The 26,126-nt window shown below is 36.9% G+C and overlaps 1 protein-coding gene across 4 annotated transcripts in view; it reads left to right on the top strand.

Moving 5' to 3' along the window:
• Positions 1-26,126, top strand: part of LOC135468008 (protein unc-79 homolog) — a 117,243-nt gene that overhangs the window by 20,977 nt on the left and 70,140 nt on the right. For all 4 annotated transcript variants that reach the window (XM_064746003.1, XM_064746005.1, XM_064746006.1 and 1 more), the window contains exons 21-23: positions 69-217; positions 950-1,107; positions 1,768-1,949. In XM_064746003.1, the coding sequence (XP_064602073.1) occupies positions 69-217; positions 950-1,107; positions 1,768-1,949 (489 nt within the window). The remainder of the gene's footprint in view (positions 1-68; positions 218-949; positions 1,108-1,767; positions 1,950-26,126) is intronic.

Genomic DNA, 26,126 nt, shown 5'->3' on the forward strand with positions numbered 1-26,126 from the left:
AAATAAAAACCCACAGTAAGAAATGTAATTCATCATATTTCACCGTTTTTTGTTGTTTTTTTTTTCAGGAGCTTCACGAGTTGGAGGACTCAGATGCTATCTTCAGTCTGTTATACTCTCTTAAGTTTCTGTGTTTACATGGAGAATGTCTGAACTACACTGTCAGTCAGTATGAGACTTACCTCAAGTACAGCATGTCTAAAACACTGGTGCCAGAGTAAGTCCATGACATTACAGTTAACTGATTGTGTAGCATTTACTTACGTAATGTCAGATAAAAGGACCTAAGTGTGTGTTTACCCATGAAAATGTTAAAATGTAAAAGTGTTACATTATACTCAGGAAAACATGAACAAGCACCAGAGATATTAGAGTTCTTTTCATGATAACAGAAATTGTCAGATTTGTCAACTTATTAAAAAAAGAAGATAGGCATCATATAGACAAATGCAGCAACAGTTAAGAAATTTTGTATTTGCAAGACAGAAGAGATTTCAAGACCAAATTAGATGTCCCTAGATGTTCAGTACTTTCTGAAAGCTATTTAGCCATTATGAACACCTCTGACCAGGAAATTACGTTTTATGTTGAAAGTGATTTAAACTTAATGTACAGTGGTTGTTAGATATGTGCTAACTTCTGTGATAGGCTTCATTCATTATTTCCAGTGCTGAAAGTTGAAAATTTGTACGAGGTACAATTTTTCTGTATGTACATTTAACTGGTTTTAAGAAGAATCAATGTTTGTATCTTTGATGTCGGATTTATTTTTCTGCTAAAGCATGTAACGTAAGCATATAATTATTGATCTAAGTTTTATGAACCGACAATCATCATCATATGACAGAAAAATTGTTAAGCAGAATGTAAATCCTCCAAGCATATAGATAAACCAACATTACTGAAGAAAAGTGCAGTTATTTTGAACACTTAACTTTGTTTGTGGCAGGTTGTGGAAGTTGTTACAGTCTGACCATTCACACCTGTCTTTTGTGGCCGTACCTCTGCTGCTACACTGCATGACTTTGCCCACTGGAGCTGACGTCTTCTGGCAAGTCGTAGAGGAGGAGTATAGCAGTGACGACTGGAGGCAGAGATTTGCCTGTGGTAAGGGGGAACAACTCTCTTGGGAGTGTCCAAGTTTATATTGCTTGCCTGTAGAAGTTTTCCCTCCCTGCAGTAAAATTTATTGCTTACAAATAGCTTATTTTTAAAAAATAAATAAAACATTTAATATACTTTCAAGTATTATTCTGCTTTACTTTATCTTATTATCACTTGCTCTCCAAATCATCATATTTTTATAGTAGTTCTCAGATATTTACCTTGGAAATTACTTGTTAATCCAAAGCAGAAGTCTCATGTTTAAATTTTGCATTTGCTAGTTTTACCCTTAACACAACCATAACCCAGTCCCAAAGTTCTCCTCCCTTTAATGTAAAGTGCCAATGAAATGATAAATTCAGTGTAGCGATAGTCATGAAAAAGCCAGAATACTCGTGAATAAATGTTCTTGTTGTGAATTGTCCCAGTCATGGACTGTCATAAAAAAAATTAATGAAAAAGTCATATATTTTTTTATTTCAGTCCCATTTAGAAACACCTGAGTTACAGGATTTAATGGTGCATTGCTGAATCACGAATGATATGTTAGATTTGGTCTTACTAGAGAATCACATATTTTGGTTTTGAAACGTGTAACCTGATAAGGGTTCTTAATGTTGCTCTTCATTCACTTGAACATTGTCTTATATTCTCCTCTTGTAGTTGAGAAGGTGACTGTGTTGGCGCGACACCTGGACAGTGACATGATCCGCTGTAACCAGGTGATACAGACCACTCTGGCCCACGCCTTCTGCCTACTGATTGGTTCTCTAGAGGACATTAATGCTGCTGTGGCTCAGAAGACTGTACTCTACCTGGAAACAATTAAGCCTTCAGCCATCAAGGTAAGAAAACAAACAGACTTTGTCACCTTGTTTTTCATGTAACACTGTTATGTGTGACAATACAAGAATGTCACGTTCAAAAAGCAGGTGGCATCTTCTATATCCTGTTTTCATATTACATCCACATCAACTTTGCACCTGTTACCACACCAGTTACAGCCTACCAGCCAATTTTATTGGTTAATAACTTTTAACAAACAAAAATATGTTGTTCATATGTGTTCATCATATGCAATACTTAATCGTTGTAACTTTCATGAAGAGTTTCCGTGTTGTAAATGAATAAATCTTGGGAAACCATATTGGAACTGCCTGTGAATGGTTCTGAATGTGCTACCAAGCACACAGTTTACACATTTGCCTCACCTGTGTTACAAAACAAGTGAACAAAAAAAATCAGTGTACGTACTATTTACAGCAAGAAGTTTCTGTTTTAGGCTACATTTGTATTTTTATCCTGTTATCTGGGCTTACTATACGCCTAGTTAGAGTATTTGTCCTTTCATGTTTTCACGTAAGCCTGTAACATTTGTTTCTTATTTTTCAGCAACCAGATTTTAGCATTTTTTAACGTGCCACTGCTTTGCCAATGTATGTGTAGTGTGTACATTCTTGTACCATTGTTGCAGTTAACTGGAGGAAATTTAAGTGTTGTCTCTGCATTTCTCTCTGGAGAATCGATTGTCTAAAAACACTTTAACCCATGGTTCTTGATGACTGGCTTTTGCAGAAGATAGTAAAAAAAATTTCATCAGTATTGTATTTGGAAGACTTGATCATTTGAATGAAAAGACCCACAATGTGTGAAATGTTGGTCTGCAATAGGCAGTTGTTTTGAAATGTTAACTTGGTAGTGAACGACTGTTACCGGCAGCTGAGCAGATGATCTCCTTTCTGAGTTGGATTCTAAGACATATATATTCTTCATTATCTACACTATACCTTGAATAATGCAACAAAGTCAAAAATTACAGTTTAATATATTGAACCAATACAGACTTTATACACAGTGAAATGTCTTTGTAAGTTTTCATACTTGTATTGATTGTCCACACAACAGAATGCAACCATAAAGACTACACATAACATTGATTTACTACTGCTTTTAATTTTATGTAAAAGCATTAATCATCATAATATCAGTGTAGTAGTGAGGGATTTCTGAAAATGAAAATGCAGTGGGTGTTGATTTCATGAATTATTCCGTTTGACTTAGAAACTATTGTGTAAGAAGTATTATTTTAGTTGTTTTATTATAATAATAACATGAACTCTATTGCAGGCTTATGTTTATATCCTTTCTTCGTCATTTTATTTAACTACTGTGTGGGTGTGCTTTTTATTGATTTCTTGACAAAACTATGCGAGAGTTCACTTGCATTTATTTCCAAGGCCATAAATCTCCAGACCACTTCGCGAAATAGGAGCATTAAAACATAGTACTAGAGGAACTGTTTTAATTTATTAATGTCCAGAGTGCAGAGAAAAGGTTAAAGAGTTTTTGTCTGTAGCACATAAAACTCAACCACTGTAAAGTGGAACTCATTTTAAAACCTAGATTGGTACATGTGCTTGTGTTTACATGTACTTGTATATATGCATAAAGCCTGGATTAGAATCTTGTGTGGTGTCATGCTTCTGTATCTTTCAGATGTTTGAAGAGCACATTTAAAGTCATGTTGTGATACTGAATTCTCTATAGTTGAGTATGTATTAGTCATGAAAACTCCACAATTCTATATAATTGCACAGGTATGTTATTCCTAGTAGTGAATAAGATGCAAATGTTTACTTAACTCAAAGCATATATAACAGTAATTTTTATTTTTTTTTTTTTTTTTGGTCTGTGTGTGTGACACATTCTAAGCATCGTGATATTCACATATAATTGTTTGGCAAACTTTTGCTTTATGGCTTTCTCTGAAAGTGTTGCATTGCATCCGCATCATTGAAGTTTTAGAAACTCTTGTGGTGTTGTAGTGATTTTTTTTTTAAGAAGTAACCTTTTTTCATTTATGTGAATCATTAGGAATATTACGGTACATGTATATAGGCGGTACATGTAAGCAGTGTATAATCCCCTCACCAGTCCATCTAATGAGAGATTAGCATTTCATTAGTGAGGCTTATCACATAGGTGGTCATCTGTAGCTGACCTGTGTATAGCCGCTCTGCAAATCACTGGGAAGATGTTAAGTCAATAGGACTGTGTCAGTTGACAAAAGAGGTTGAAGAGGAGGCACTCCCTCCTCTGCATAGGTCCGTTACAGAATACTTCAAGTGGCTGGTACTGATATACATGTATACTTTGTCCTTAATGCTCCTCAGACAGGTAATTAAGTGCCAGTACACTCTTGAACCGAACCCTGTTTTACTGGTTTCTATGGGTTTTATATATTTTTACAAGGGAGATCATTTGTGAAATCATTGTTGAATGTTTAAAACATTTAGCTAATTAGCTAATTAGCTAATTAATATAAACACTTCACCAGTAAATAATGGGTTACTTTATGCTACATATAGGCAATGGTTTGTGTATATTTCTTTATGTAAGGTACATACACATTTGTATTCATGGAGGAATCAGAATTTATTGATGGCATCCGATTATGGATGTTTCTGAGACAGGGTAAATGTTACCTGATCATACCCTACATTGTGAAAGAAACAGACAGTATTTGTGATGTGCTGGTCTATGAATTCAATAACATATTTAAATTCTCAGAAAGAACTGTAATGAATGGCTTTACAGATTAAGGATATATAGCAGGCCATTGACCAGGACTTCTTTGACCAGCTATATCATTTTAGAGAGGGATCTATCTTTTGGCATACTTATTTGATGTCTTTGTTGTTCACTGGGTCAATCTAGGGAGTCAACATTTGCGCAGTTACTCAGAGGTCAAATCTCTATTTCACCTTTAAGATTGGTCATTGTTGCACCTGTCAGAAGAGGTGAACAGTCTGGGCAGGAGCCTGCTGTCCAGCCACCCTGGTGACATCTGACAGAGCTGTGTGCCTGCCAGACTGACAGCCCAGACACAAAGGCACCTGGCGGAAACACGGGCTGTCACAAATGAAGGCCAATTCCTGGAAGGAATCCAGTAATGAGGGCGTGAAATCACATGGGGGAAGTGAGACTTTACACAATTAGGCTACATCCTGCCTTGATTTTAATAATGCTTCTTAGGGGAATGACCTGGGAACGTGAACTTCTGTTGAGCCCAGCATTGGAAGTGTTTTGAAAGTTCTGTATTTTGATCACTTGATCCCTGACGTTTTGATAATGTAGTAGTTTTGAATAGACTTGTCAGAATCCACCTCCCTTCCCTCCACCTTTTCTTTCCAATTTCCTGCCTTGATTGTCTACTGAAAGAATAAATTTTATTCTCAGTATCTAGCTTATTCAAATTGTAGAAAAATTTTTTGATACTTAGGTTTTCACTTGAAGTCCTCCATCACTTCCCGTGACAGTCCAATTCAAGGTTTTAGTAAAGAAACCAAAAAGAAGTAGTGTAGACCTGCGGATGGTCACAAGGTTCCCCCCCCACCCACCCCTCCATCTGTGCTGGTGCTGTCATTTGAGTGAAGTAATTTACTGTAATATATACAGGTATATATACAGAGGTAATTTTCACTCATGTTAGGAATGTTGACGTTAATATCCTCAATGAGACTAAAAGTTTGAAAGTCCGCCTGGAATATAAGGATGTAGGAATGGTATATATATATATATATATATATATATACATATACACTGTATAAGTAAGTTGTCCATACGGATTAAACTGGTTTTCTTTTACCTGTGATAATTAGACTGTAAAATTTGACATATTAAAAGGGTCCATTTAATTGTGTGGTCATGGCTTTAGCCATTAACTATCAGACAACAGGGGAGGCATCATCTGACCCAGACAGCTTAAGCTAGTCAGTGTCAAGACGTCCAATCACTGCAAATAATAAAACTGGGTCGAACTTCTGCGAGTCTATCTGGAGATGATTGATGACTCTAACCCTTGTCTATAACCTGTCTACACTCCAGCTCAAGGGGCCAGCATTTTTATACCTGTTTTTGAAAACCCATGTTGATCAAGCCAGATAGTGCCCGGGTACAAGTTATTTACTCCTCACATACACAGAACATGACACAGATATTGTAAAATCATTACAGCATTAAAGCCTTTTTTTTTTTGTCCATAATGACAAAGAAAGACTGTGACCAATATGTCACATAGAATGAATCCTGCTTGATCATGCACTGATCATTGTTGAAATTATAAGTTTCCCAGAAGGATTTTGATTAAGACAGGCTTCACTCCTCTCACATTCATCGTGTGATCCCTTCATTACCAGAAAGTTTCATCCTGAAGTGTGATTGATTGCTTAAGGTGTGCAGCATGATTTCAGCAGTATTTCGTGCTTATCATGACAGTTACATCCAGGACACTGCTGACTGTTGATGCTGCCTCACTGGAACATCTTCTGCACTTCTACTTGCTGAGACTAGATAACAGGTAGTTGTTGTACATATGGCGAGGGGACAAGGTGATAATAATAATGACAAAATTTCCCACAGATCAGTTTAGTTTAATCCAAGATAAACGTAACTTGGATTTGAGTACTCATCCTGGTATGCTGTGTTTTTTCTAGTTTGACATGAATTATGCATTCATCCCAGAGTAGGCTGATGCTTAGTGGGGTTTTGCAGTTGACAAACTTTTATGAAAATATAAGTATAATGTTCAGGGGAGGTAATTCATCTGAACTATGTGTTGTGTACGCCGGATACATGCAACTTTCTCCTGTCTTCGAACAGTGGAATACTTCATGTCATAAGTCCCTGCCTTAAATGTCATGGGTATCAATAGATATTAAATCTTAATTTTGTACAAAAGTTTTTATCTTCTGAAGTTAACTTATTGTACTGAAAATCAATTTTTCGGTCCAGTAATTGCATGTACTGTCAGTTGGTAGTATTTATGCTGAATTGTCTGGTTTAATATTGGGTAGAGTGTATGAATGGATAGTTCAAACCCTGTTATAGTATAGAGCATCAGCAGCTAGCAATCCTTTTGAGGACCACCCACATCCAAAACTTCAAAGCCGTTATCATTTTAACAGTGCGTGAATGGTGCCCATGTTAAAGTAAAAGCGGTTTTCACATAATTATTATTAAAATATGTTGAATAGAAGAATGAATCTGAAATATGACATATTGTCTTCTGTAAGATTCCACTGTTGAACAGCAGAGTATGATGTGTGACTTGTGAGTGTACAATCATTCATGTTGTCTGTCATTTTGTTGGAACTGTAACACCTAGGCTATGAAGAAAAAGAGAAAGAACCTGTAAATGGTTGTATCATGAAGCATAACCATTCCATCTTAATTGATTAACTACAATAGCCCAAAAAAGTGGCACCATTTTTGTTAACAACTTCTGTCTTTCAGATGCTATTTTATGCACTTTAGCATACGTAACATCATCAGCTTCAGAGTTTCATGAAGAGTTGAATTTTGTCCACCTCATATCAGTATTTTCAAGACATGTCTAAATATACAAGTATAAATTCACGAAAAGACTTCTGTTTTTAACATTTTGTTTATCTATTGGCTGTAACCTAAGCATTATGATAACAGACCCAGGTCCTAAACGATGCAAACTTATGGAACAAGTTAGCTGGTAGTGACTGCTGAATGCAATTTGATCTCTTCTTGGATTGCTTTTTCACAGTCACATTTTGATAATCATCTGTATCCTTGGTACATATTAATATAATTCAGTGGCAGCTTTGTGTGCTGTGGCATGTAATTAACCCAGTCCTCGACCAGGAATAAATTCGCTAACCAGTGGCATGGTGGTTGTAAACTATGCCCCAGGTCAGGTACATGGTTCAGTCTTAGTCATTGTTCAGCCAGTCATAAATGTCAACATTTCCATTCTATGCTTTACTACATGCATAAACATCATTAATATTCAGTTGTAAACTCCTGTAGAAATGCCAGTTTTCCTGTGTCTTGATTAATGGGAAGTCAAGGCCGAATTTACCCTTGCTTTGATCCATGTCAAAAATAAATATTATTAATTCTACATTGAATCCCATTCTGTCAAAAGGTCACCTGTAAATTATGAAGGAAGTTTTGTTCTTTCAGATGTATCCATGTTTTATGAAACCATACTCATGTGTTTAGGCTTACCCTCCTGATACATCAGTTCTACATGTATTCCTGCTTAGGCTACTTTATGTTTGCATGCCCAGTAATTATATCTTTGAGTTTCTTGGCTCAAGGACCACACAGAAAGAATCAAGTCACACTTTGACCCAATGTCTTGCCAAATTTCACACAGTGCAAACTGAGATTCACAAGTTTTATTTGTTCTCATTTTGTAGATATGAAGTTGCTGGAAATGATGTTTCATGATCAGTACTTTTTGTGACATGATGTTATGATGGATGTCACAACAAAAAAAATTCAGTGTAGGGTCCCAAAGAGAAAGGTTCCACACACAATTCTTTACAGTCTGTTTCAAACCTTGTGGTAGTGCACTGTTGACATGCAGCCTCATTATACTGAGTAGTTACTGTACAGTACTGAGATGCTGCACAGTATTGGCATAGCACTGCTATGAACAGTCACGGCTTTGATGTACCCACCTCTAATTAAAGATGCTGCCATTACTTGCCGTTTGTCTTGGTTTATGTTGTGCCAAATGTGACTCATAAAAGTACAGCTGATGAATCAGAAATGTTAAATATCACGTGTTAAAAATGACAAAAGCAAAATGTGGCTAGTGACCCTTTTTTTTTTTTTTCCCGGCTTGGGGGGGGAGTGGGGGGCTTTAGGGGTAATATTACATTCATCTACGAATTGTACACATCATGGAGTTTCATGGAAATTCTAGAGTTGTCTTGATTCTGCAAATATTAAGTAATTGTAATCTTACAAACTTAGTCATATGATTCTCCTTCCCAAAGTCTGTTTGGATGTCTGAGCTTTTGCACAGTTAAACATGGTGTTGAAGGGTTGAAAAAAGTATTTGAAGGGTTGAAAAAATGTTGTCATTTGTATTTTTAGAAAACTTTGCTGCCAATTTCAACAGATTTAACTTCATGTACTAAGAAAGAATGTTTTGTTAGATGGTACAAAGGAACATTAAGATTGACTGGTTCTTCTGCTTCAGAATGTCTGGAATATCCAGCCTCAAGTTGTCTTGTAAGTCATAATTACTAGCAGCGTGTGTCTGCATTGCATCGAGGTGTAAACGAGGTGCCTACAGTTACGCCATTTAAATTACTTAACCCGAATTCCCAAGGCCCTAGCCATGCCAGCTTGGTTAAGGTGATCTACAGAGTGTTGATTTGTTATAATTATGAAAAAGGGCCAGGCAAGATATCTAGTCTGCTTAATAGTGAAGTGAAGAGCCTTTAAGCAGGTTCCAAGAAAGCTGAATATCTTTACAGTTATGAATTATTACACATCATGCTGGAATGCTTTGGTGTGATATATTGAGCCCAGTGATTCTGAAATGACATTGCCCAGTGGTTGCAATTGTGAATTTATAACTGGTTTTCTATGGGATTTTGCTTGGATTTTGGATGTTGTTCACTCATCTGCCAGTGTTCTGGTTTCAAAGAGGTCAATTTCCTATGTTGTGCTTATTTTCAAACTTGGCATCCACTGCCTTTGTGTCTCTGGTGATGCCCTGTTCAGAAAATTCTTAGCTCCATCTTCCATCTCCCAAAGGAATGCTTGTTAAGAACAGCCGTAGACAGTCATCAATACTTCAACACCTACTCTGTTCACTTGAAGCCTGGAAAAAGAATGTTCAATGTTAAAGAGCTATTCTACAAGGTGTTTTGATTGAAAATGATGGTTTCAGTAGGTGAAACAGAGGACAGTAAACCTTTAAGGATACTCTGTATTTGTAGATTGTAACTAAAAGGGTTAATGGCCTCTGTGGGAATCAACTTTGAGTACCGGCAAAATAGGATTGTAGGCCAGGTGAAATCCTTTTTCATGTACTTGTCAAATGTCATTAAGTCCAGTTAGTTTGATGAAAAGAATTATGTGAGGAAGCAAAGGATTGAGTATGGAGAGGTAATATTTCTGTTAACCAAGGATGGTGTCATTTAAAACAAGAATAAAGGGGACCTAATCTTTATCCTAACTATTCCATAAATACATTATGAAAGCATAATGTAGTAAATGTGTGTATAAACAATTGCGTGGCATCTTAATTTGTCATTTGATGCTGAATAACTTTTGTTCCTTGTTGTCAAATCTGCATTCTTAACTTGAAGAGTACCCACTGATGTTAAAGTAATTGATTGCCAGAACTGACCCAAATTGCCATCTTCAAGGCCAAGATGATCTGGCAACATTTTGGGCATGCTTCCCATACAACGTATTTGCTTCCACAGACACCTGAATGGGAAAAAAGATGCATGAGTTACTGCCTTGGATAATGTTTGAGGCAGGTGTATGAGAGTGAAGAGGAAGCTCTTGCTTGGTGTAGAATGGAGAGGGATTATTTTAGGAGATAACATTTAACCATTATTATTCTTCTGGCAGATGATAGAAAAAAGTAGTGGACATAAATTTTTCATATATTTTTTTTTTTTTGAAGCATGAAGTACATCTAATGCTGTCAAGCATTATGGTATTTTTCTGGAGTTTTGTGTACAGAAATAGCTCTGGACCACACTGAAAAATAGAAGGGCTTTGCAGAAAGACACGTGGATCTGGGTACAGGGAACAAAATATATGAAAGTGACTGAGCCACCCGTAAGATGGCTCCAAAAACTGTTAGACAATGTTTACATCCAGTCCAGTTCAAAGAGCTCTTATCAGAGAAGAAATCATGATTTACAACTGATTGTTAAGACAAATGCCTGTACATCTATGAATTCTCGTGTGTTTGTCATATGGCTATATAGCCAAATAGACAGGTAATCTGGACTTCAGACATAAAAGGCAGTTATCAACAGTTTTGTTTTTTATTTAGTTTATGCCAGTTTGAAATGCATGCATGTCTGTGTTTGTGTTTTCTGGATTAGGTGTCACTTGGATAAAAGTTGTTGTTTGAAAGATATGTCAAAAAGTCTGCTTTTCCACAACTCCTGTGGTGTTTTTTAACATCAGAAAAGTGTGGACAAGCTTATGAGAACAGAATATATTTGATGCACCCTGTTAAAACTTTACTGTGTACATGTACATAGAATTTTTTTTTCTATGAGGGCTGACCCTGGGAACATTAGAAAAACCACTTACATGTAGGCTGATGTCAGTCATTTCTTGGCGTATCACACAGTGAAATTAATGCAAAAAACAAAAGTTTTCTAGGGGAAGCTTAATAGTGGAAATGTCAGCAGACAGTTATTGATGCAAGCAGCTTACATTGCCAACCTCTAAGACTGCACATTCTGAAAGAAGTATGTGGATAGCATCCTGTGGAAATATGTAACTTGCCAGAAACAAGTTATTTGTATAATTTGCGAAGGTTTTTCGTTTCTTAGTGTTTAATTGTCTGTAGCTGATGTGTCTGTTCTTTTGTGCTGGAACTGACTTCTTCTCTTGGCATGTGCCACTTTCTTAATATAGACACAGGAGACTTTCTGCTGTTCATCATATATGTTCTGGCATATAAACCTGTATTGGAAGTAATAGTGAATGGTGGTGTGTCACAAACTTGGTACCTGGTGAAGTTTATCACAAACTTGGTACTTGGTGAAGTTTGTTACAAACTGAGTACCTGGTGAAGTTCGCAACGAACTTGGTACTTGGTGAAGTTTTTCACACACTTGGTACCTGGTGAAGTTGGTCATAAACTTGGTACCTGATGAAGTTTGTACCTGGTGAAGTTTGTTACAAACTTGGTACCTGTTGAAGTTTGTTACAAACTTGGTACCTGGTGAAGTGTGGCATTCTCTGATTCCTCCATATCATCAATTTCTGAATAAAAATTCAGATGTTTATGAGTACAACATACATGTAAAATCCCGTCAATTAAATAAATGAAATGAATAAAGCAAATGTAACCGATTTATGTTTTCGATCTTGGGTTCAGTCCTTAACATTTAAGTAGTAACAAGCCTTAAGCTTTGTTTAAGTCTTACTGAGTAACCCCCCGATCCGATGTTATTCAGCAAATAGTATTCAATCAATCATTTTTACAACTTCTTTTAAATTTTTTTCACATGAAACTTAGGAAGCAGTGTTATGTTGAAAAAAGTAGAGTAAAAGCAAAAGGAAGCTATTAGATGTATTGTTAACTGAGATATTCACACCCTTTGTTTGCATTCTGAATTCCATTGATTTCTCCCAGGTAATGCTGATGTTTACTATTCTGATGTAGTCTGGGGTGAGCTTGTCCTGATTTCACCAACCATTTCCCGGGCCCAGGCAGTTTATGAGGTCAGGCCTGGCTTAGGTAATGGCTAGGGCTCCCAGGAATTACTGCTAACCACAAGCTTATAAAATGCCAGGCTAGCAGAACAAAGAGACAAACCAATAAAGAGGATTTAGGAGGAATGTACCGAGAGTCAAATCTGCTTTCTTTTGCATCACTAGTCAGGAGATTAAAGATGAATCTGTCCATACCTGTGATTTATGTCACCTGTCGGCCTGGCACTTAAGCAGTCTGGAAGGCTGTACATATGTAAGACTTGATGCCCATCCATCTTCTTCCCTCTGGAATCAGTCTGTATTCTGTTCACGTACCTGATCATGGCATGGCCTTTTCATTAATATAAAAGGTGTGATTGGGTGAATTTTAAGCATTTTCAGAATTCATGATTTTCAGATAGAAATTATAATACTAATTGGGTGGGCTCAGTTTGGGCCTATAAACAGGCATGGTGTTAACATTGGAAGAATAATGCTACAGAACATTGCTCTTAACAATTGAATAAAAATGCAACATGCAAATATGGCTAATTTTGGACCCTGTAAACAAGCATGGTGTTAACATTGGAAGAATAATGCTACAGAACATTGCTCTTAACAATTGGATTAAAATGCAACATGCAAATATGGCTAATTTTGGACCCTGTAAGCAAGCATGGTGTTAACATTGGAAGAATAATGCTACAGAACATTGCTCTTAACAATTGGATTAAAATGCAACATGCAAATATGGCTAATTTTGGACCCTGTAAACAAGCATGGTGTTAACATTGGAAGAATAATGCTACAGAACATTGCTCTTAACAATTGAATTAAAATGCAACATGTAAGTATGTCCAATTTTGGGTCCTGTAAACAGGCATGGTGTTAACATTTGAAGAATAATGCTACAGAACATTGCTCTTAACAATTGGATTAAAATGCAACATGCAAATATGGCTAATTTTGGACCCTGTAAACAAGCATGGTGTTAACATTGGAAGAATAATGCTACAGAACATTGCTCTTAACAATTGAATTAAAATGCAACATGTAAGTATGTCCAATTTTGGGTCCTGTAAACAGGCATTGTGTTAACATTTGAAGAATAATGCTACAGAACATTGCTCTTAACAATTGAATTAAAATGCAACATGTTTTAATGTTTACACAATATTGCTCTTAACAGTGGAATTAAAATGCAACATGTACATATTGCTTAGCCATAAACTTAGCCATATTATAAATTTTCCTGAATAATAACAGTCATTTTTAAATGCAAATCTTTATCTTTATGTGTCGTAGTCTGTGATTGCACTGTTTCCTTGGTAACTTAATGCGTGGAAGAACTCTAAAATCTCCAGAGTCAATATAGGTGAGGATTTTTTTTTTTTTTCATTTTTTCATTCTCAAGATTAGACCATTGGTTTTGTGAGATGAACCCTGAATATTTATGGTCTCCAGGTAAAAGAATTCAGACTGCTGACTGTTGCTGATCCTATTGCTGGCAGACTTATGAACAAGGTGATATAGGGTTTGATCTTTTATGTATTATTTTTTATCTGTATGTACATAAAGTGTACAGAAACATGAACATTACTCTTGCGCATTGTGACTGTAAAAGCCTGCGTTATGTGCACATTACAGGACACCTGTAGCGCTTTATTGAGTGTGAGGCTTCTTCTTACAGCTTCTGCTAAGAGCCTGCAAACCTGGCATCACAATTTAGGAAGGAAATGAGAAAAAATGTTTCTTTATAATAGTAGAACCTAGATATACATAAATGTATGTAGGTGGAGCCCACCCATGTCTTAGTGAGTGGATCCTGGCTCATCAAAGGGCAAAGAAGAGGCAGATGTCAGCCAGTTAAAGGGCTAACAATAAACAGACTGTCCTGCAAACTTTACCAGACACTGACCAGAAACCTACCTCCGACTACTAGGGGAGAGAAATAAATTGTGCATTATTCCTGTCTTGCCATGAAGTGCATTACACAGGTGCTTGAGTCTATAGGGCTGTAATGAATTGTTCGTGTGTATGGTGTTGGTTTAGACAAATCCAGACCAGACAGCTTTGTAAGTAACCAATGTTCTGCTCTTTGCTGACTGGTTTGTCTGGCAGGCTGACTAGCTCTTGGTCACCGGGGTGTCTTTGGTCTTAACCATTACACAGAAGTTGGCTAGGTTGGAATGAAACAGGATTTTGAGGTTTTCTCCAAAGATGACAGCTGCTGTTTCCGGATTGAAGTCTAAAACTTCCTGTAACTTCAATTTGTCAGTTTATGTACCAGAAACACCCTTTCAATCACTTCAAAATTAAGGTGTATAGGTGTATATAATTATTATTATTTAAAATCTGCTATCACTGTGACATATGTGGATTGTTCACAAATTTAAACAGATTAGTAGTCTAGAAGATATTTCAGGGTTATTATCATAGTTAAAAAAAAGTTTCTGCTTTAATTTGTTTACTGTATCTACATTTATTTCCTTGACATTTGTCCTATTCGCAGCATGATGCATGTAAGTGAAAAACTGTCTCACTTTAGAATCATTTAGAATCATTTTACCTTGTTCTGCTGGGTGCAGTGGCAATGTTTGTTTTACTTAAGCAGTTTAGGGATAACATCAGATAGGAACACAAGTTGGATATTTGTTTTGTTGTGAGAATGAAAATCAAAACACAAGCAATCTTGCTTATTTGTGTCAGGTTTGTTGTGCAAGTGCGAGAATGGTTACAGGTCTGGTAATGTAATACTGACATGCCAGGGTCTATAAACAGACTGATAGACTCTCCAGGCAGCTTCAATGTCTGTGAAGCCAAGAATCACCTTCTCTGTGACAGAATGAGATAGGTAGGCAGCATTGCTTCTGTTAGGAAGCAGGGCTGTGGAATAGGCCACTGTAATAGGGAGCAGCTTATGTGCAGACTTGTAGATGGTGTACAACATATTTTCACAGATGAGGTGGCTCAAATTCCTCTCTACAGGAGATGCCTGCCAGCATTCTGATGACATGTTATGGAAGTAAGGCTGTGCCTGGAAGCAAGGCAGAGGAGTACATGTCCAAGGAAAAAGTGCACAATATGCTCTGAATTGTTGGGGGAAAAAAAAAGAGACAAGCCAAGTTGATGAGCCATCATATCTGAGCTGCGATCTGGTCTAGAGTTAACAACACACCATTTCTTCATTAGCTCCTAATAATTACAGAAACGTATTTCCTAAGCTGTTTGGATATATGCCAGTGAGGCTATATATAATATTAACACATTATAGTATAAAGCTCACCTGAAGGGCAAATAATATAGAATGTATTATTGTACATACACTGTGTTTTTCTAGTTCTGTTCAAATCACATATATACCACATTTCCACCTACTACAACATATGAGCTACCCATAAATACAAGTTTTTTTCTTCTTTCCATACTATTACATTAGTCAGGGCTTGATTTAGCTGAATCCCAAACTAATGACTCTCAAACTTTTTTTGATGAGTTCAAAGTTGCCCTGAATCAGGCGTTATTAGTATAACAAAGAAGTAACTTTTTCAGAGTACTTTTCCAGTGATAAATACTGTTCTAGAAGTCATGCTGAGGATTAGGTACGGGACTATAGGATGTAACTCTCAAAAGTTTGCTGGAATTGCTCTTGGTTTAAATATTTCATGGTTTTAACATGTTTGAGCATACTCGTACTGGCTGTAGGCTGGGTAATAACCCATAAGCCCAGCTCTACTTTGCAGATGTGAAATGCTCAGATTTCATGTTTTCTAGCTTATAGACTGTACACACACTTGCATACACCATTTAATTAATATACTTGAATGCACCCATACAGGTGTTTAAGAGGATAAGTATTGGCCTTGGACTGGGCAACTTCATACAGCATTCTTACTCTTCAAAGAACTCGAAAATATCACTATAGATTTCACTGCTGAAGGCTTTCCTGTATGTTTTCAGCCTTTTGGCAATCTACTTTATTATGGCTTTTAAATTCACACCAACTGAACTGTTGGTTATTGATTTTATGCACACATGCAGCATTGTGTTGCATCTTGTTGTTTTCTCTTTCCTCCAGGTTAGGTTGTACCAAACCTACGTACCATCAGCTTGCTCAATAAGGCACTGACTCTCTCTCAATAAGCTAACATTGTTTCAACTTGGGGGCTGGAGGTCATTAGGTTCGTCAGGTGTTTGGTGTAGGTTAGTGGTTACTTTTGATACACTCTTAAACCTGACCACTGTCATAAAAGGTAAAAGTACCCAAGCACAGCGTTTTAAATCAAATAAATAACAAGACCCTTTGGAGGAGCTATTACCCCGTGATAACACTGGATGCTTGGGTAACTTGATGAACCACTTCACAATACACCTTAACAGAGGAACCATCATTACCTTGGCCTGTTGCAGCAAGAATGCCAGAGCTGCTGATAAAATGTTGACATTATGTTTTTGGTATACATGTATTTGTACATATAAAGCTGGTAAATTACAAAGTCTCAGGATACATGGCCTTGCCTTGGTACATGGACAAGTGGACTGAGTTTGGTTGAACTACATTTGCATGTACTTCTCACAGTAGAAGGAGAGGCATCGAAGTTGTAAATGATCTTATCAGTGTTATGTCAGCTGTAGATGTTACAAAATGTCTACAGTTGCTCAATTACGCCCCGTCAGACTTGATGCATCAGTGCAAAGTAGTGAAGTGTACCCTAACCAATGACGCTATGCAGGCCTTTCCCATTACTGGTCACAATTTAGTCTTCAGCTGTGACTTATCTAAATATTAGTCTACTTCTGGGTGTGAGTCCTGTACAACCATGTTCTCCCCCACAGCTGTCAATACAGGCCACCAGAAACATCAAGTTCTAATTTAAAACCTGTTGCTGTGAAAAGAAGGTGTATGTATGTGCTGACTGAATGCTAATTATATTAACACCATCTTCCTTTTTAAAATAAAAACAAATTTTAAAAAATTTCAACTTGATGTTTTGAGAAAAAACAAGTTTTTTCCTACAATTTTTCAACCTATTTTTTTGTTTTTTTGTTTCGCTCTGAAGGAATGGGCAGGTAGTTATCTGCTTATTGAATTCAGATTGATGGGAGGTCCATATGATCAGCATTCATAGACTTCGCAGACTGGCAGGTATTTATTACCAGAAGGAAACAGCTTTGAAGTTCCTCCGAAATTTACCTCTTCCTCCGGCAGTGTGCTACAGCAAGCATTATTCATCCTGTCAGGCTATATTGAAAAATTATCTGGTGTGTTGGCGCAAAAGGGAGTTTGTGGCTTGTTATATAGTATTACATCATTCTGCCTTTTTCTTTTGTTTTTTTTTTCTTTTCTGGGTATCTTTTTGGCAGATTCTCTGCCTTGCGTCTCGTTGAATCATTTTGCGTGGATAAATTGGCACCAGAATTGTTTCACAAAAGTACATCTTTGTCCAATTAGTGTATTACTTTTAGGGGTTCTGTTTACTGTGCCTTTAATACAACACTAATAGCTGTTTGGGGTGGTGGAGTGGGGGGGGGGGGAGAGGGAATGTTTTTTGTGCTTTAAGCCATAATAATTTAAAACTGTATGCAGACCTGTGGAAAATATTCTTTGAATTGAAATGTTGGTCACCTGTGTTCGTGAATATTTTCTGACTGGTATTTTCTGTCATTTGTGAATGCTCTGATGTGGAATATTGTTAAGATAACTAACACTGATAGTTGTGACTTTCTTAATGAAAAGTGATGTCAAAACTGCTCCAAGTGGCAACCATGTATGTGTGTCTTTTGGGTCCCATGTTATATATTTAGGCATGACTTGTTACTGGACAAGATATCTAACGATTTCTGCATAGTTGTGCAATGACGGCCCTTGATGAGTTCCCAGGGGTAAGCATGATGTTTCCCGTAACACTTTTGATGTTGTAGATGAGTCTCGGCTACATTCAGAACATATCTGCAGTTAGGGATATTCCCTTAGATAATTCAAGGTTTATGATTGTGGTTGCTATCACTATCATCCTTATTGCCCTCCAGAGAGCTTGCCCCAAACCACAACAACACTTATACATGTACACATTCACATTCCATAGTTCAAGGGCTATAAGGTGCCTAGATGTCTTACAGATTCCCTACATACTCCTGAAAGCCATAAGGAATCGCCTTATCTCTCCCTCTGTGCGACTTTTCTGTTTAGTTGCCTGCAGCATCTCTTGTGTCATCTGGTGTACATTTAGTTACAAGCGTGCTAACATTTTACAAATAATTCTACATTTTTAAACCATTTCATGTGTTCGTTTACTGTAAAATCCTGTTCTAGAGTGCAGTTGGATGTCAAATTAAGCCAAGCTGGCTAATGGATAGTTTGTATGACCAGAATCAGCATTGCATGCTATATGAGGAAAGTCAAAGCAGAGCCAGGTATAGTGTATGTTAACTCTGATGAATGAAGCATTTTGTCTGGTACTCATGACAGTGTTTGTGCAGTCCTTTGAAAACTTTGAAAAGCCTGAATATCGAAAGTAACTTTTTCCATACCTTGAAAAGATGGAAGATCATTTATTTGGAAAAGCCTTGAAACTGAGTACCAGCTTAGCACATGTACTGTGGACTGATTCATGGACTGATCTACAGAAACGTGAGCTTAGACTATATTTATGTGTAGTAGGTTGACATCATTAGCGTGTATGATCCCTTATTTCATCAGGGTAGCACTGACATTATGACATAGGTTCATGCTGCTACATGTTAATTTATACAAACCAAATAAAGATTTTAATCATGTTTCATCATCTCTTGTTTCAGAGTTTTTAATTTGACGTAGTCATTCTTACAAAAGTTCAAGTTTGCACTGCATGAGAGAATAATGTTAGACTGTAAACAGTTTTTCTCAGCTAAATGTCATAAAGAGCTAAGGAATTGAAATCCTTGTATAGTGAGTCTGAAAATGCCCTACATGTAGTTTTGATGATCTAAAATTCCCTGAAGTATACATATGTACCTCAGTATCTGGTTTTGTTGACTTCACAGTTTTAGTGGACAGTGGACAAGTATAATCAGATTGGTGACTGGAAAAATAGTCATTGTATTGGAAAAAACGAAAGAAAGATAAAAAGTGTTTTCTTGTAAAACTTTCGATGCTTCATGCACTACAGTGTTGGCAGATTTTCTCAGTTTTTTTACCCTTCAGAATATAGAAGCAGTATGGTTTTGATTCCGTATAATCACAGTATAAAGAATGGTGTCAAATTCCTTAGCTGTAGTCACCTCTGCCCAAACCAATTAACCCCTTGTAGCACCATGCATGACTGAATGAGGAATGTGCTGACTGCTGACGTGCTGGCCAGCTCATCCCTTCCGGTTAGCCTGCAGGATGCAGATGTCTACTTGTGCCCACACCCCAGCTGGGAGGTAAACAGACAGCTCCGGCTCTGGCACCGCCCTATCACTTCCCTCCATGCCTGTGTCAACACCTACCTTGTCATCCTCTGTTAAGTCCCTTCCTATTCATACACTCTACAAGCACTGTATATATAATAAATCAACTTTCACGACCTCTTACTGTCTTCACAGCTTCTTTCTGTATATAGACATCTGTCCAAACAAAGTGTGTCCACTAAACAGTTTGCCTTCCTCCAAATCAGTTGTGAATTTCTTCAGTTTTGGTTTCACATCTAGGAAGGGTAAACTAGTACATTCCGCTTCGCTGGAGTCATGAATCTTTGATGATTAATTATCAGAATTTTGTATTATGTACCAGTGTTCTTCTATCATCACTTGTTAGGCTGTATAAGGACCTTGGGTGTCTTCCAGACCATGCTAATTGTGTGGTGATCTGCTCCATTGATTTGTTTGTAATGAAGTTTAATCATCAATAATTCACTGCCAAGTAATCGAGGTGCTAGTGATGGATTGCAGAAGGTTTTCAGGCATCAACCAGCCAATGTCAAGCCTGAAATATTCTAATGCATGGACACTGCCTCTGGCTTTTATGGTCAAACGTTTACACCTTCATATTTATTCACCAATTATTTCTACAGGTGCATGCTCTGGATAAAAAGGTTAATGGTAATGAACGACATGTGTGAGATGATTTAGTTAATCTTTAATGATTTTGACTTTTATATGGAAATCTTACATGTTGTTTACAACTGTTTGAATTTCTTTTTTTATAAGAGTTGAAAAGTTTAATGTGGAGATTATCTTTGTGATGTGAGGCACCAAAAATTCCAAAGAACTGCAGTAAAACATCATTGTTGGACCAAGACGAATGAGGAAGGAAAGATAAGAAGCGAATGTTACAGGGGTTTCATTATATTTACTATGCTTTAAAATTAGATGGTACATTGCTGTCAGAGCTGACATTAGTAGGCCTGACATTGAGCAAACTGGGACAGTATGTGCTTGTTTGCTATGCTCCTCTGATCATTGATGTTTCCGTCTGGAGAAGAGTCAACACTTCTAGTGTGGGAACATCTGGTGTGATGAGCATTGGTTTCTTGTTTCTTTCTACCTTATTCTCTTTTCTTCCAGTGTTCCACCAAAATGCCTCCTATTGATTCAGTCTGTGTATTATACAAGTTACGGGAATGTGAGCCTCTTGACCCATTGATTTATATCTGGATAAGACCACATAACCTTTCTTTGCGATCAAGTATTTTCTGTTCCTCAAAGATGTTCCCTGTAGGATTGTTAGATCCAGATATAGGGATAAAATGCTTCACCAAAGATTATCAAAGCTTGCATATGTGCATTCTATACATACTTGATGGCAGGTTTGCAGCTTTGATTTTTTGATTAAAAGTCAGTGATGGATGCAAGATTCTTGCCATTTTGGTCATGCCTGAACTTACGACTGCAAACATAAAATTTAATTTGTGGTTCTTTTTTATACATAATCTGTTTGTTAATTAATGTATTGGGGGATTAAAGACAATGACAATAATAGTATTACAGTATTGACTTTTCTTAATAAATCTTGAGGGCCTCCGTGGCGTAATGACCCAGGAGTCTCTCATCAATGCGGTCGCTGTGAGTTCAAGTCTAGATCTTCCTGGCTTCCTCTACGGCCGTACGTGGGAAGGTATGCCAGCAACCTGTGGCTGAGCCCGGTTTTTCACCCACCATAATGCTGGCCACCCGTCATATAAGTGAAATATTCTTGAGTACGGCGTAAAACACCAATCAAATAAATAAAAAATAAATCTTGTAATGGCCCTTCATGTATGTAGCATGAAAGGCATTTCCCAAGACTTCCAAAATTTGTACTTTTGCACACCCAGTTAAAAGCATTGTTTTTAAAGTGTTACTGGTGGGAAGAGATCAGGTGCAAACTTTTTTTTTCTGGCTAAAATCTCAAGATTCCCGCACAGTGCTGTCCTGGTAAAGGTATATTCTTGGTAAAGTTTGCTACATGCTGTGTTGCCTACATTCCTTTGGGTTTGGATTGCCCCTCTGGTCCTCTAACCAGTCATTAACCTGGTGTGTGAGGATGTTTGGTCAGGGATTCTTTGTCAGTAAGATGTTTGGACTGTTAAGTACTGACAGGCCTTAATCTGATCACATTGTGGACACTAGCTGTGAGGGGGAGTTTGCTAGACAGGGAAAGAATGGAACCTCTGACATGTGATCACCTTACCCCCACTAGAGGAGTCAACAGGGCAGTATCTGTCAGGTGTCCATAGAGATTAAAGCACTGCCCAACAAACACTGACCAATCTCACCTGATATGCCTGTTTGTAATATATATATATATATATATATATATATATATGTATATATATATATATATATATATATGACTAAAGTATTAGGTCATTGTAATAAAGAGATCCTTCTTGATTCAGTGGCTAAATGTGTGCTGGGTGTAGAAAGAAGCAGGTGCATGAATTTGAAGAGAAATTATGCATTTATTACCCCTGATGTAGTTTGACAATGACAGTTAGCAGTGTAGTAGCAGTAGCAGTCATTAGTAACAGTGTGTCAATAGTAGCAATAAAACATCTTAGAGGAAAAACATAAGCAGTGTGTCGATAGTAGCAGTGTGTCATTGTTGAAATGTGGCAGTGTGAACCAACATAATTATTCCAGTAAAAACTGTCTGTAAAAAAGCCCTTATGTACACCATGTTCTAACAAAGGTCTTACCATGTACAACATATTTGTGGGTTTAAATGTAAACCCCATAATGCAGATAAAACTGGAATGGATAATGGCTTCTCGGTTTAATTATGCATTTGTATTCTAATGTCAAGTGAAGTATATTTTAAGGGGTAAATTTTAAACAAACACTGCATTGGAGGTTTGTGCAACCTTTATCTATGTAGGGCATGTGTGTTTACAATACATAATGTCGATGAGAGGAAGGTGTGAAGCTGACATTACCATTCAGCATATATTTTTATATGGCATTCGGATTTCCCTTTTCTGTTTCTATTTATTTCATGTATTTAAATTTTTTTTCTAATTTACCCAGCTGGAACTACCATAATTTCTTTCCTTTACAATGTTATATCATTAAGTGCAATGAAACGACATGAAATAAGGTATGGGTCAAGGTCACTGGAGCAATGCAGGTGTGTTATTGCAGTAGCGTTATAACAAATGTGGTATTTCATGTACAGAAAGTAAAATATAACCTTGACCTGTGAAAAATGTTACATTTTATCTGTACATGTATATAAATGTAAAGGAAAAAAATACTGTTTACTTTTCTTTTTTTTTTGATAATTGTAGATTTATCATTATCATTTGTTATGTTTCAGCTTGTACATAATAATAATAAGGGTTTTCATGCACATCAGCCTTATTTTAAATGTTTTTATGATGTCTTAATATTATCAAGCGATCATGTCAAATGACATTAAAAAAAACATATGCAACCTCATTATAGCACAGTGATGTAAAGAACTATAAAACATCACAGAGGAAAAACCCAATGAAAAATGCTTCTGCCATGCTATGTATAGTAACTGTGTCTTTTGTCACTTGATATTGTCAGCAATCAGCCTCCCTGGCTGTTATCGATTCACCGAGAATCTTCTCATCCCCTGAGCTGGGCGACAAAAAGCTATTTCATTTACATGTTCAGACTGTACAGAGAAATCAATGGTAGACAGTTTTACCGGTTGTCACATTTTGTTTTGCACCACCTTCAATGGGAAATCTGAAAACTTCAAAAAGATGTTAGCCCTAATGACTCCTGGCCAAAATGTCAAGTGAATTTACGTTTTTTGTGTATTCTGATGGAGAGAGAGTGTTTCTGGCTCTGAGGGACTATGTTGTAACTCCTGTGTAACCAGTCATTGCTCTGAAACCTGTGTTTAGTCTGATTGGGTTGATCATTGGATAAGATTAGGCTGCTGTGATTTACTGATTGGCCACCACGTCCCACTGGTTTCCCGGGACCCAGGAAATCCACAAACAGAGCGGGAGATGGAATCTATATATGAGACTGAAAAAAACATGGTAAAAAAAAAAGTACACATGTTAACTTGCTTTGAATTAGTTTGAAAGTTAAAAAGGAAACCATTCATCTTAATATAAAGAGGGTGTGTTAACAGCTCCCAGTATAACCATACCCTCTTGCTTCCATGGTTCCCTGATTTAAAAAAGCACTTTGTCCCTTAAGAAAAAAAGTGAATTTGATGTATCCATTGTGTTTAGGATTGGCTTCGAAGTTTTGCACCGCTGAAACTTAGTTTTATGGTTTCCATTAAAACTGAGGCGGAGGAGAATTTCATGTCGTGTTCGAAAGGAAACACACACACACCAAAAAAAACAAAAACAATTCAATCAAAAGCGGATATAAACAGCTAAAGAAGGGTTTTCACTTGCTGAAGTGAAAAGCTCCATTTGAAATGGCCGATTTGTTTCTGGCAGTAAATGCTTCTTGGATGGATATTTGTGCCAATGTGAACACATTTCCCAATAATAAATAGATATATAACCAGAATGTTATTAAGCCAGGCCTGCTGCCAAGCATCTGTCATAAAGGTAAAACTATTTCATTATAATTCACCACAGTTTTATAGGATGGGCCCCAAGGCATTTGCTCCTGGTTGTGCGTGTGTAAAATCTAACTGCTCTAGTACAATGATCTCCCTGCAGATAAATTGGATTTCCAATTTTATAATTGAATGTCTCGGATTGCTGGATAATCATGTCAATTCTGGAAACATCCAGGGGGAGCATGTGACTTTTTTCTTCCAGATAATTTTTTTTTTTACGCTTGTTACCAATAGCTTGATATCAAATTCATCACTTGCTTGTTACCATAAAACAGATGGTTATCTTCATCATCAGTAGGTGTAATGCCGAGAAGGTAGTCCATCAGAAAAAATATCTGATTTGGAGGAAAATAATTGGAAACAGCAATCGGAAAACATGTGTAGATGAAAACAATATAAGGCTTTTTAAATTCCACCCTGTCTATCTTCAAAGGGTGGAGACAAAAAAAAAGCAGCCTACTGCCTATAACGCCATCCCGGCAACCTTTGAAGCCCTGTTCTTGAGGTAGGATATATGGTATATCAGAGATATCAAAGCTTGGAATTGGGGAAGTATACCATGTAGACTGGTCAGTCTAATGTTTCCTGGTCAGCAGAATTGCCCAGTGTTAACCCCCATAGTGTTGTTTCAGGTGGGTATGGTCCAGTTGAGCAAACCTATTGGATCCCCTGCCTCTCATTCTATCATTCCTGTTGACTTTTTTTGCATCAAACTCTATGCTCTGTTTTCTTCCTTCAGGCAGACCACATAGACTCTTTAATTTTGCCGACATACACAGTTAGAATGTTGACATTAATGAATGTCTTTGCCCACGGACACCTTTTGTGTGAATATTTTAATAAAGAGCACTTGCTTTGAGGACCTTTTAGATTTAGCTTGTTTAAATCTTGACACTTTCAGTGTTACAATTTGAATTCTTGAATGACTGCCCATAGAACTATTACATGTTTATTTATAAAAGAAATGATCCATCTCACAGATGTGTGCATTTTAATTTAGTTAATAATTTTAGTATGTTTATAAGCTGCAAGTGGCACCTGTGAGGTTTATAAGTACCACTTTGATAATGAATGACATCTGGCATAAAGATATGTGCTTTGATGAACAACAATTGAAGTCCATTGTGCTTTGTATTAGAAACCGTGGTTACTTTACCCACACTTTATGAAAGTGGTCACAATCTCTTATCAGGTTCATAGGTATTTCTCTATCCAATATAGCATTTAGGTGGTCAGATGGACAGGCACTGATATTGGAAACATGAGAGTGCTAAAAAGTATTTTATTGGGATTGTTAACATGCGAGTTGAAAATGCGAAGAAATTCATATCATATATATTGGTCGTTCTAGCTTCATGTATCCTGTCAGAGGTTAAACTATAATCAAATAAATAAATATAATTGACAAAGCAAGGCAATAGATATTTTAGAAGCTTTCTTCAGCGGAAGTGACCTGTTAAGCAAGTGTGGCATGGTATATGGAGAGGAATGGCTTCAGTGTGTGGTCTTGCGCATTGTTAAACTGACACAGCCAGAAAAGTAGCTACTTTTATCATGTCACTGTCCATTTATCAGTATTCACAAAGAGATCATCCAGCCATTTCATTATGGATACTGTTTAGTAACAGCTTATTGACTGTCAAAGTTTGTATTCCTGACTGGAAGTAATTCTTCAGTGGGCCAACATTCATTTATCCTTGCAGTGCTAAATATTTGTCATTTTTGCCTTTGTACAGAAATACTAAGACTCCGGAATATCCTGAGTATTTTCAAGCTTTCTTGTATGACAAAA

Source organism: Liolophura sinensis, chromosome 6 (assembly GCF_032854445.1).
Source record: "Liolophura sinensis isolate JHLJ2023 chromosome 6, CUHK_Ljap_v2, whole genome shotgun sequence".
Taxonomy (NCBI): Eukaryota; Metazoa; Mollusca; class Polyplacophora; order Chitonida; family Chitonidae; genus Liolophura; species Liolophura sinensis.